The 12,772-nt window shown below is 44.2% G+C and overlaps 1 protein-coding gene across 4 annotated transcripts in view; it reads left to right on the forward strand.

Moving 5' to 3' along the window:
• Positions 1-12,772, forward strand: part of LOC122815299 — a 623,971-nt gene that overhangs the window by 372,087 nt on the left and 239,112 nt on the right. For all 4 annotated transcript variants that reach the window (XM_044087667.1, XM_044087668.1, XM_044087665.1 and 1 more), the window contains one exon: positions 10,996-11,188. In XM_044087667.1, coding sequence (XP_043943602.1) covers positions 10,996-11,188 — 193 coding nt within the window. The remainder of the gene's footprint in view (positions 1-10,995; positions 11,189-12,772) is intronic.

Here is a 12,772-nt window from a genome sequence, read left to right on the forward strand (position 1 = left end):
TTTTTAGTCTGCTCAGATTTTACTTGCAGGTAAGAAAGGACAGAAGATGGTTGATCATATGTCTGCCTTTATATTGAGACATGGGATCATCCAGAGTGTGGGAGATGTTAGGTTGTCATAGGGAGGAAGAGAATTGTTTCTGAAATTCTGGCCATATGTAGGATGTCTGTAGCCAAAGATCCCTGCAGTTATGACTGCAGCAGAGAGTATACTCAAATATCTACAGTTCTGTTAAGTTAATAACATAACTGTGCTTTCTCCAGTCTACTGACCCTTGCAAAGGGAAAACTGGATATAGTTTCCCATTGCATGGACCTCTTAACTCAGAACAAGAAATTCTTAACCCCATTGTGAGAACACTAAGGCTTGATAGTTTGTATGATTTACCACTCATCCCTTTTAGGAATAGGTTTTTGAAGATGTGCTTTTGAGCCTTGAGGGAGGCTAGTAAACCTCGCGCAAGGAAGTATAATATGTATGGGTCTGGTTCATTTTGCTGAAAGCACATTTCACAGAATTTGATGTCAAAGTCCAAACCGCCTAAAACTCATTTTACCGAATTTCATATCAACGAAAATATTCGTGGGAGTGTCTATGCCCTGTGTTGCCCAAAGTAGTGAGCTCCTGCAGTTAGAATATATAGTTGGGGGGTGTATGGGGGGCATAGCCCCCCCCCCCCATCTAGCTTGTTTTATACTATGCAGTTTGTGTTGAGGATAAGTACTTTTTAGACAAACTAGGTGGGGGGCTGTGCCCCCCACACCCCCCAATTATATATTCTAACTTCAGGATCGCACTACAGTGGGGAACAGGTCATATACACTGCCACTATTTTCGGTGAAATGAAATTTGGCAGAATTAGTTTTTGGCGATTTGTGCTTTTAGCGATTTGGTCTTGGTGCGATACAATTTGTCAATGTGCTTTCGGCGAAATGAACCACACACACACACACACACACACACACACACTTGCCTATATATATAGAGAGAAGGAAAGTTTGGGGGGGTGGTTTAAAGAAGTGAGTGTGAAGAAGGGGGGAGAGTAAGGAGATGCAAGTTGAAAACGGGTATTTGCTCACATTTAGGGATATAGTTTATCCTGGTGTTGAACAAGAATAGAAACTGCTAGGAAGTATTTCAGAATAGTTTTAAAGGATTGGGGGGGGTATTGACCCGATGGATACAAATAAGGCGTTCTAAGTCTTAGCAGCACTGTACAGGTACAGATGATGACCAGCAGATTTGATAGGTTTGTGGACAGGAGTTTTTGGCTATTGGGTCATGACCGATTTGCAGCATAGTTGTGTAGAATGTTATTTAGAGCTGGACAAGCAGCTGGAGGAGAAGTTCCTTAAAGATTATTGCATTTGAGACCATATGAGAATAATCACTCCATCATGAGACTTGAATTATGACTTGGAAAAGCTTACTTTGCCCCTTTCAAGGCAGATGCTTCTGTCTTAGAATATTACATTGCTGGTGGCACTGACGTCTGTTAGAACTTTGGAATTGTAGGCCCTAATATTTAAAGAGTACTTTGTAGCCTTTCATGAGGACAAAGTAACCCTACAGCGTAATCCATCCTACATGTCTAAGATGGCAACACGGTTAACTTTGTACTGTGCAATTCCTGGAATGAGGAGGAATGAATACTACACTCACTAGGTGTGTCCAGATAGTTGAGGTTTTATTTGGAGAGAACAAAGCACATGAATAAGTCTCTCTTGCTTAGGATGGTAAGCTGGTTATTAAGCAGCCTATTTTGCTTTTGCTGCTGCTGTTCCTCTTGTGTTAAGACTGTTCTAGGCCATATTAGAGCCCATTCTGGAAGGGCCACTGTGGCTGCCACTGCTCTTCTGAGGGGTTTAGTATACAGCCTGTTTTGGAGGCAGCTGTTTGGGTCTTCTGTACTTAGTCACAGCAGTACAGTCTCAACAGTACTCCAAGGTCAGGAAAGTCATTGGTGTGGCAATTCTGCAGGACATGTCCCTTATCTTTTCTAAGGGCTGGCCACCCTCTGGTGCATAATATTTTGAGTCTCTTCCCAGAAATGAGAACTGCAGCAGTGTTTGTTGTGGATTGAAGGGTGTAGTATTAAGAGCTTACTATAGTTTTTGATGCTTGAGTAGGTTCAATGTTGCAACACTAGCTCCCTCCTACCATCCCCTGTTGTCTCTGGCCATCTTTTAGTTGAGGGGGGGTACTCAGGTTACCCACTTCCCCCTAGCTCGTCTCCCCTCTAATTATAACACCATCCCTGCTCAGTGTTTTATCTGCAGCGCTGGGTGGACTTTTATTCTGTTGGGAACAGATTCCTCCAGGGTGAGTTGTGTTTTGGCGCATTTGTACTGTAATCCTCTAGCTAGTGCAAAAAGTATCAAAAGGATGATGCAGAGGAATTTGCAACATCTGGGTGGAAGGAATTTCACCAGATCTGGAGTGGGGATATTATGAAGACCTGTGCAATTCAAGCTTGTCAGGCTTCTGTAGATAGGATCCCGAGAGTCACTACTGCAACAGTGGATATATTTGAGCATCTGCAATTATGGGTGGTTCCTACCACATCTGTTTTTAATGTGTGGTATATAACCAGAGGAGACTTCTCCAGTGGTCCATGAGGTATGGGCACAGGAGATAGATCCCACTAGGCTATGGTCGCGACACTCCAGGCATGTAAAACACGCACTAAATTGGGGGATTCTATTACCAGTCTCATGATGATGTCATTCATATTTCTATCAGCCTGCCCGAGTATAGATTATTCATCCCTGGGATGGGCTCGAAAGATTGATTGGTTCAGAAGCTGGAATTGAAGCGAGACCGATATGCAGCCATCATTGTGCTACAAATCTGGGCATTTCTGCTTGTTGCATATATTTCAACCTCCTCTTCTTCATGTACACATTTCAGTCAGTGGTCTACCTGGCACTGCCAGCCCTTCAAGAGTCATCATTTCCTTTTAGCGGTCTACTTCCTGGATTTGCCTTTCAGGTAGAGTGAACAGTCCACTATTGATGTGTTTAATGACTTTATCCCATAGTAACTCAACGTTTTTTGAAAGGAGGATGTGACCATTGTGTGACCTCTTTGTCTTGCTTACAAATACTAAATGCATTTGCTTTTTTTTTTTTTTCTTCCTTAGCCTTTGAGGCACACAGACACAACAGTGATCTTTGGGTCTTTTCCATGATTCCCCCAGTCTACTGATAAAGAAGCATCTTGTCAAAACAAGACAGTCATATGCCATTCTGGTTCTTGTTGCACCACAGTGACCAAGTCGTGTGCGGCTGCAGTACTAGGCAATGGATGTCCTTCAAGGATGCATCTGCAGTCATCACATATGGGTTGTCCTGCCTCAGGCAGCCCTTCGGTCGGCCGGATTCCAAAGTCTGAGTCCGGCGTCGGCTGATGTCGCCCTTTCCCCGACGTCAGAGCGCCTGGGGTATAAAAGCGTCAGCCGACGCCATCTTCCTCAGTCTTTCTTGCCGCGTGGTGCCCGAAGCAGAAGCAGTTCGCAAGTGCCGGTCGGCCAGCTCCTGTAATTCAGCTACCGAAGACTTCAAAAGCTAAGTACCCCGTTGGGGATTCTTTCTTGCCTCAGCCGATGGCAGATAAAATTAATAATTTCTTAACTTGTGGGAAACAAATACCTCATAAGGATTTCCACTCTTACTGCCTCCCCTGCCTAGGCCCAGACCACGACGTCTCGGCCTGTTCAGCCTGTGCTTCCTTCAACCGACGCACCCTTAGACGTCGGGGGCGGAGTTTGCAGAGGAATTTTTTGGGGCTAGTTTTTTGTACAATATGCTGTCGGAGACTCCAACTTCATATTTAACAAAGAAACGGAAGGACAAGGACCGACACACGCGGGCCGCGGTTTCGGCTGAAACCACGGCCATGCTTACCGCGAGTGTCTGTCTCGGCTGAAACCAAGTCCTTGGTACTTCCGACCCCCGAAACCGCTCAACCGACAACCTCGGCCCCGGAGGCCCCTGCTGAGTCGGTTATTGAATTTCCTTCAGAAACTGGTGTCTTGGAAACTTCCGACACCATTCCTCTAGACAAAACTACACCAGCACGTGGTGCAGCCAGGCCTACTGCATCCATGTCCATAAAGGCATTCACCAGGGCTAAAGCTGCTAAACACACAAAAGCTATGCCTCCCAGGGTTATTCCTCAGGGACCCTCTTACAACTTCACAGATTCTGACCTTAGCAGAGGACCTTATTTCCTTAATTAGGGGCTCCCAACCTCCCCTAGACAAAAGGCCCAGGGTTGAGCCCTCTGATCCCCACTCCTTAGAGGAGGCCTCTGATGGCTGTGCTCTCTCGGACTACCAAGAGGAGGCTTTTTCGGCCTACGAGGACTCTGATGCAGAGGAATCTATCCCCTCGGCCTCCCCTCCTGAAGAACTATCCTTCGGGGAGATCCTTCACACTATGAGAGAGCATTTCAAATGGCAGGGCCAGGAATTCTCTGATTCCAGGAAAAGATTAAGAACTTTTCTGCATTTACCGCCGCATAGACCTTTGGCTATTCCTCCTGTTTTGAATGTCATTGATGTGTACTCCGAGTCTAGCATAACCCCTGACACTCTTCCTCCGGCCCCCATCAAACCCGATAGGTACTACAAGGTCCCGGACTCGCATCATTTTCTTTACAAGGCCCACTCTGCTTATCCAGAAACTATTTCCCAGGGCCCTAAAGGGGTTGCAGTTGCCACAACTAAAAATCCACTCCCCTCTGAAAGGGAGTCTAGGGCTTTAGAGAGATGGGGTAAAAAAGTGTATACTTCTGCCACTCTTTCTATGAGGGCATTAAATTGTCAATTTCATATGATACAGTACCAAGAGTATTTGTTAGATGAATTGCATAAGAAACTGTCTTCACCTGAACCCCTAGATCGCAAATCACTTCAGGATCTGGTACATAACTCCCAGCAGGTTAGCAACCATTTCTTGCAGTGTGGTTATGATGCATTGGAAGCTTCATGTAGGTCAGCTATGACAGGTGCAGTCATACGTAGGCATGCTTGGCTGAAGGAACAATCCCTGCCAGACCATGTTAAAGCTAAGCTTCTGGATGCTCCACTGGAAAAGCAAAAGTTATTTGGCTCCACTGCTCAGGAGGTCTTAAAGAAATTTGAGGAAAAGGCAAAATCTGTACAAACAGTCAAAGATTTTCTACAAGTCCAACCACCAAGATTCAGCAGAAATTGGCCTACCAAGAATTGGTCCTTTCCAGACACAGAATGATTTCAGAGAGGCAAGAACAGGCGTGCCAGAGGTAGAGGGCAAGCTAGAGGCTCCTACAGAGGACGTCAATGGCAGCCTCCCAACCAGAGAGGTAGTGCAGGACCTAAAACAGCTGCACAAGGACAGACTCAATGACTTTGCTTTGACTCCGCCAACCAGGGCTCAGTTAAAAGCACCTTTGGGCGGAAAGCTTTCTTTATTCTCAGAAAATTGGCATAGTATTACAGGAGACAAATGGACACTGCAAATAATAGACAAAGGATACAGGTTCCATTTTCACACATTGCCAAAAAGAAAAGGCATGCCAGACCTGCCACCAAATCAAAGGCAGAGGCTTTGAAACAAATCTCCTACTTAATGCAAATGAAAGCTATAGAAAAGGTTTCTCTTTCAGAACAAGGCCAAGGATTTTATTCCAGACTATTCCTTGTTCCAAGAAAAGAAAATCAATGGAGGCCTATTCTCGACTTGTCCGCACTGAATACTTATCTCATTGTGCCAAAATTCAAAATGCTGACTCTACAGCAACTCCTTCCCATGCTGGGCAAGGGGTCTTGGCTGGTGACTCTAGACCTCAAGGAGGCATACCTGCATGTCCCTATCAGACAAAGTTGCAGAAGACACCTCAGATTTCTTGCAGGTTCAGAGCATTATCAATTCTCAGCATTGTCCTTTGGCTTATCTACTACGCCCAGAGTATTCACGAAATGCCTGGCATCAGTAATTGCACACTGCAGACTTCAGGGGATTCAAATATACCCATATCTGGACGACTGCCTTATACAAGCGGACAGCCAACAAACTTTGGTAAAGGACTTGGATTATGCCATCCACCTACTGCAGGCCTTGGGATGTACAGTCAACATTCACAAATCAAGACTTGTTCCATCCCAAAGAATAACTTTTCTGGGTGCGGATCTAGACACAACCACCCAAATGGCTTTTCTCACAGAGGAAAAACAGACAACTACCGGATTACTTCAAGAATCTGACAAGACAAACTCAGCTGACTGCAAGGAAAATCCTGCAGGCCCTGGGTTACATGGCATCTTGCATTCTTCTGATTCCACAAGCAAGGCTGCATATGAGGAAACTACAATGGTACCTAAGGAGTTTATGAACTCAGCACAGTCACAGCTTAGAAACTTTGATCCCCCTCATTCCATGCCTCCAAAAGGAATTTCTGTGGTGGGCTCAAGCAAGCCAGTCAAACAGGGGTCTGCCCTTCAGCAAACCAATAGCCAGCCAAACCATTACAACCAACACTTCAGACCACGGTTGGGGAGCACACATGGAGGGCAGATGTATTCAAGGACTATGGTCACAAAAGGAGCTACGCATGCACATAAACCAAAAGGAAATGCTGGCAGTGATACATGCAATCGAGGCCTTCAAACTCTTTCTGCATCAAGGCCACCTGCTAATAAGGACAGACAACACCACAGTTATGTGGTACATAAACAAGCAAGGAGGCACCCATTCCTACCCTCTTTGCAGACTGGCAATGAATCTACGGGCGCTTTCCTTGAAACTCAATATACAGCTGCAATCCCAGTTTGTGCCAGGAAAAGACGATATACTGGCGGACAGCTTAAGTAGAAATATCATGGATGCACACGAATGGATGCTGCACCCAGACATCTTCCTACAGATAACACAATCATGGGGAAGGCTGGACATAGATCTTTTTGCCTCCCCCCACAATCATCAGCTGAAGAAATTCTGCTCAAGGACATACCATCCACAAGCATGGAAAGTGGACGCCCTCTCTTTCAGCTGGAGAACTCTAACAGTGTATGCATTTCCACCTCTTCCATTACTGACCAAGGTCTTACTGAAGATCAGGACAGAGCAGCCAAAAGTGATTCTGATAGCTCCGGACTGGCCAAGACAGCACTGGTACCCACTGTTAAAAAGCATGTCACGTACGAAACCATGGCCTCTTCCTCAATGGCCACTTCTCCTGACTCAGCACAATTACAAAACTCTGCATTCCAACCTGAAAACCTTGCAACTAACAGTCTGGAAAATACCTTGACTCCTCCTCAGGATAAGCTATCCCAAGAGGGTGAAGGATATCATCATGGAAGCTTGCCGACCTTCCACAAGAAAGGCATATTCAGCAAAATGGAAGAGATTTCACACTTGGAGCACCACAAAGGGCCTAGATGCGACAGTGATGAACATGGTGCATATCCTGGAATACTTGGCAGAAATGCCCCACAATGGCCTGTCTTACTCTTCCATTAAAATTCATGCTTCAGCAATTTGAGCAGAGTACAATACTGATCCACCTGTCTTTTCTCATCCTCTCCTAAGACAGTTTCTAAGAGGAATTAAAAACATCAATCCTCCAAGGAAACCTCCAGTGCCTACTTGGGACCTTAACTTCGTGTTGAAAAAACTAACTCTGCCTCCCTTTGAGCCAGCAGCATCTGCAGAACTACAGTTCCTGTCTTGGAAGACTGCCTTCCTTCTGGCCATAACCTCAGCAAGAAGAGTATCGGAGTTGCAGGCCCTCATGGCAGTACAGCCATTTCTTATTTTTCATCAAGACAGAGTCTCATTGAGAACCAATCCTTCATTTATGCCAAAGGTGGTATCCAGGGTCTCATTAAACCAAGCTATTCACCTGCCTTTTTTCCAAATCCACAAAACAAAGGGGAGAAACTTCTGCGCACCCTGGACATACACAGTTGCGCTACTACTTGGACAGAACTAAAAGCTACAGAAAAACTGACCAGTTGTTGGTAGCATATGCTGCTGGTGCACAAGGGAAAGCAATTTCTAAACAGACAATTTCAAAATGGATAGGGAATTGCATTCGTTTTTGTTATTCCTTTTATGGAAAAACTGTGCCAGCTAACATTAGACCTCGTTCCACCAGAGCCACAGCCACCTCCACAGCTTTAAGAGGGGTGGCTACCAAGGACATTTTAGAAGCTGCTACATGGAGCTCCGTGCATACATTTTCCAAGCATTACAATTTACCTTTATATTCCAGATCCAGAGCAGGCTTTGCTACGGCAGTCCTGCAGGGCATTTTAGCTACACCATCCTTTACATAGATCCTCCACCCCCAGATTGGCTATGGTATTCTACCCATATGTGATGACTGCAGATGCATCCTTGAAGGACATAGTACAGTTTTGTACCTACCATAAATGTAGATGTCCGATAGGTATGCATCTGCAGTGAGGCTTACCCTCCCTCCTTCCCCTCTTTGGTATTTATTGGGTATTTTTTCCCTCTCTTAGCTAGCTGGGGTTATCTGTTATGGTGTATTTGTTTTAGATATATATATATATATATATATATATATATATATATATATATATATATATATATATATATATATATCTATATATATCTATATATATATATATATAGATATATATATATAGATATATATAGATATATATAGATATATATAGATATATATATATATATATATATATATATATATATATATATATATATATATTTTTTTTTTTCTGTGCATGTTTGGAATTTATTGCATTTCTCCAAATTTAGCCTTCCTTTGAGGGCACCTGGCATCTGGGGCAAGAAACACTGAGGAAGATGGCGTCGGCTGACGCTTTTATACCCCAGGTGCTCTGACGTCGGGGAAAGGGCGACATCAGCCGACGTCGGACCCAGCCTTTGGAATCCGGCCGACCGAAGGGCTGCCTGAGGCAGGACAACCCATATGTGATGACTGCAGATGCATACCTATCGGACATCTACATTTATGGTAGGTACAAAACTGTACTTTCCCGGTAACCCCACCTATTCTCATGTTACATCACTCCTTGCTCCCTACTAATCTGTCAGAGAAAACTTAACTTGTCCTGCACATGCTCATCTGACCACTTGGTTTCTCATATTCCTTCATTTTCATATTTCAAATTCTCAGGGTAGTTTCCCTAATCTTTCACCGATCCAGTGGCCCTCAGAAAACTTGCAAGGACAGCTGGAACGAAACTTAATTTTGCTGTGAGCTGCTAGCAAATGGATAAACCCTTGTTCGGTACTCATCTCCATGGCTGTCGCCTACGTTTCAAAGCTAAAAAAAGATAAGAGCTTTTCTGTTAATGTAGCACCTGGCAACTTATCGGCAATCTTTCTTGTTTTAACACCCGTAGTGTTGTCCAGCCATTAGTTCTGATGACCTGTTGGTCCATTTTTCCTGTAAGAGGGTGCAAGCCTCTTACCACTCCTTTTTGCCCATGTGAGGCAATGAGTTAATCATGGTCATCTGTGTGGATGTAGGGACCCCCTCACTGAGCCCATACAACTCCTAACACAGTCACAGTGGCTCTGATGGAGTTTGAAGTGAGGAAAACTGAGTTTCCTGACATGAATTCCTTCTGACCTACACAGTTATGCAGCAGCATGCCCCTCTGACACACTCTGTGCTGCGTCACCTAGATCCCCCACTGGGTGTCACTCAAATAGCGAGCCAAGCCACTTCCCACCCCCACCTCCCATGCCCACTATTTGAGCATTGGTCATCTGGGTTGCAGTAAGAGCTTTGTCCCTCTGAACCATGGATGAGGGGTACCAAGGATCTAATTTTTCACATAAGCTAGGTCTCACAGACTTTGGACTTGCCGAGGGTTTCACTGGAGGAATGTTTGCTAGCAACACAGTATAAGATCTGGTTTTACAGTGGAATGTATATTTTACACTATGAAGATTCATGCTTTTACCTTCCAGTTCCATAGATTTTGCAGAGCTAAAATTTCTTACGATTTTGTAACTAAAGGCCCTGTCTTTCTGTGCTGCTGTGATCTAACATTTCAAGAATCTGATCTCTTCATATTACCCCTTTATTCATGCTGACGGTAGTCTGAAAAAGTATGTAAACAAAGGAGTGTACTTGCTGTATGCACTTGCATTATTTCCAACAAAAGTTTGACTGGACAAAACCATGCAAAGATCTAACCATTTGCTCATCTTTTCTAAGAATCTAGAGGAAAAGGTTACCAAACAGTACCTTTCAAAATGGCTGGCTATCATCAAAAGTACAGTTTCCGACTCCCCCACCCCCCTTTGCAAAGCATAGTCAGCTGAGGCAGTGTTCATGTGTGTGGCCTTCATCCACCATGGTTTGTGCAGCAGTAGCTTGGTTTTATCTGTACACATTAACAGAAATTCCAAGTTTGCTGTGGCATACACACATTCGTCTGATGCTACTGTGCATAGGGGAATTTTCCTAAAGACGCTAATTGCCTTCTGTATCGTACAGTTTAAACTGTATGACATTAGCTACAAATGTTCGAGTACTTAAACCTACTGCCAGATGGACGAGTAGATGGCTGCAGTATTTTACCCCATCTGTTCCCCATCTTTGATTTTTTGCAGCTTAATTCTGTTTCACACCTTACAGATATGGGGAGGAATGAGGAAAGATAGACACTGGGATAATTGGGGGGGGCTTTGCAGTCTGGATAAGTTTGATCTGTTTAGTGTTCCTAATGCCTGCAACAAGGAGTCCTTTGCTTCTTTTAGCTAAAGCTGTATTTACAGATCTAGTGTTGGGGTAAGTACTCCTCGTTTTTGTTGGTCAGATAATGTTTGCTGCTCCCTGTCTACAAATTTTTATTGGATTAGCCAGATGAGGCAGAGGTTTTATAACATAAGTGTGTGTAAAATAAAAAGTTGGCTAGCTGGACAAATGAATGAATTGCCCGGTCTGTTTAACAGTGATTTTTATTGCATTTCTTTTTGCGTGTAGCTGCACAGGATGAATCAGCCTGTTGAATTTTGTGGTATACCTGGCTGTGGTAGCTATCCTGCATTACTTGCTTCTCCTTTCATTGGTTACTGTGGAAGACCTGGCTGTAGTGGAAATTTACAGAACTTTAGGATGCTCAGCCCCACCATGTTGGATCCCCAATTTTTACAGGTTCCAGTACATCACTACAGAAGTAAGAATGTATTTATTTGATTGATTTGGGGGTGGGGCATGAGGGACATCAGTGATTCGCTGTTTGACAAATGAAGAAATGCAAAAATATCTTAATACAAAGCACTTCATGTAATTCATAGGTATGCTGAAGTGGTACTGTTGATTTTTTGTGTGTTCATGAGGAAGGTGTATACTGGTGATTTTTGTGGTGTTTTTAGTTTGTGTGCGCGCATGTAGGCCTGTGTTTTTCTGCTTAACCTTTTAATGCTTTTTTACCCACTGCTTTGGAAGTAGTGGATGTCTGGAATGTGATACTGACAGTGGGTGAAGAGCTCGTCTAGAGCCATTAAGGTGTTGACCAGTGCCTCCAGGAATCGTCTGTCAAATTAAGAGTACTGTAAAATGCTTAAGGAGAATTGCTTGGATGACTTGGGTTTTCCTAGACCAAACAACAACTGAAACATTAAGGTACGTTTGCAGACTCTGTATTTGAAGTTGGTGTCAGCAGAGTTCTCTGGTGAAACCTTTCTGCAGGCTGCCACATGGTCTACCTTTCACATGTCCTCCAAGACCAACAAATCTTCCATGCATTCCTGTGCCAAGGGGGTCTCAGTGATAGACTTGTGTCCTTGTTAAAGAACAGGAGAGTGTGGTGTACCCTTTCTCATCATCTCTGAGTATTACTGGAGCATGCGGTAGATAGCCAAAGAACACAAAAGAAATGGCAGTCTCATCTCCCACCCACACCATTCCACTGCAAACCTTAGGAATACTGTGATCTCTGGAAATGGAGATGTGGACATAAGTGCCTTTTAGGTCCAGTATAACCATAAAACCCAAGGGAATAGGAGCAGGAGAAGGCTTTAAAGAGTTAACATTTCATGTACTGGAATGATGAGGAACTTGTTTAGATTGTGCAGAGCCTGTGTGGGTCCTCCGTGCACTCTTTCCTTGGTGCAAGGAAAAGTCAGGAGTAAAAACCTGGCCTCCTGTCCTTTGCATACACTTTCTATAGACTCTTGCTCCAACAACTGACAGCACAGGAGGTACCAGAGGAGGTGTGCCTCTTGGAATGGGAGAATTATTCAGCACTTCACAATTTTTTGAAATTGTGGTCCTGCTGTTTAATATTCAGGACCCCCTGATCCTGAATAATGTTGGCCCAGTTCTGAACGAGAGGTCAAATGACTTCCAACTCTCTGTGGAGGCTGGTAAAACTGAAGGGAGAGTGCAAGTTGGGGTGGAGTGAGGTGGGCTTAGGGGAGAAGAGGCAGCCTTAGTCATGACTGCTCCCTCTGGAAGGTTGCAGTCCTTGTGACCCTCCAAGCTTCTCTGTTTTGTTTACCATTCTTTTCTTAATTTGCCTTTCTTTTTCTCTTTTACCTGGCTTATTCATGTGTTGCTTGGGATATAAAGGCCAGGATTTGGCTGGATCGTTTCTGATGAATTTTGGTACATGGGCTTGCAGAGTATTTTCTCTGAGCTGGCTGCTTAGACCTCAGCCAAGTCAGCTGAAAAAAAGCCCAGGAAAGCAGAAGGGACCCAAGCACTGCCAAACTTGAGGTTAATGCAAGCAAAGTGGTCATCAGTTTGGCCACAGTTT

Source organism: Protopterus annectens, chromosome 11.part0 (assembly GCF_019279795.1).
Source record: "Protopterus annectens isolate FY-2018-M chromosome 11.part0, PAN1.0, whole genome shotgun sequence".
Lineage (NCBI taxonomy): Eukaryota > Metazoa > Chordata > Ceratodontiformes > Protopteridae > Protopterus > Protopterus annectens.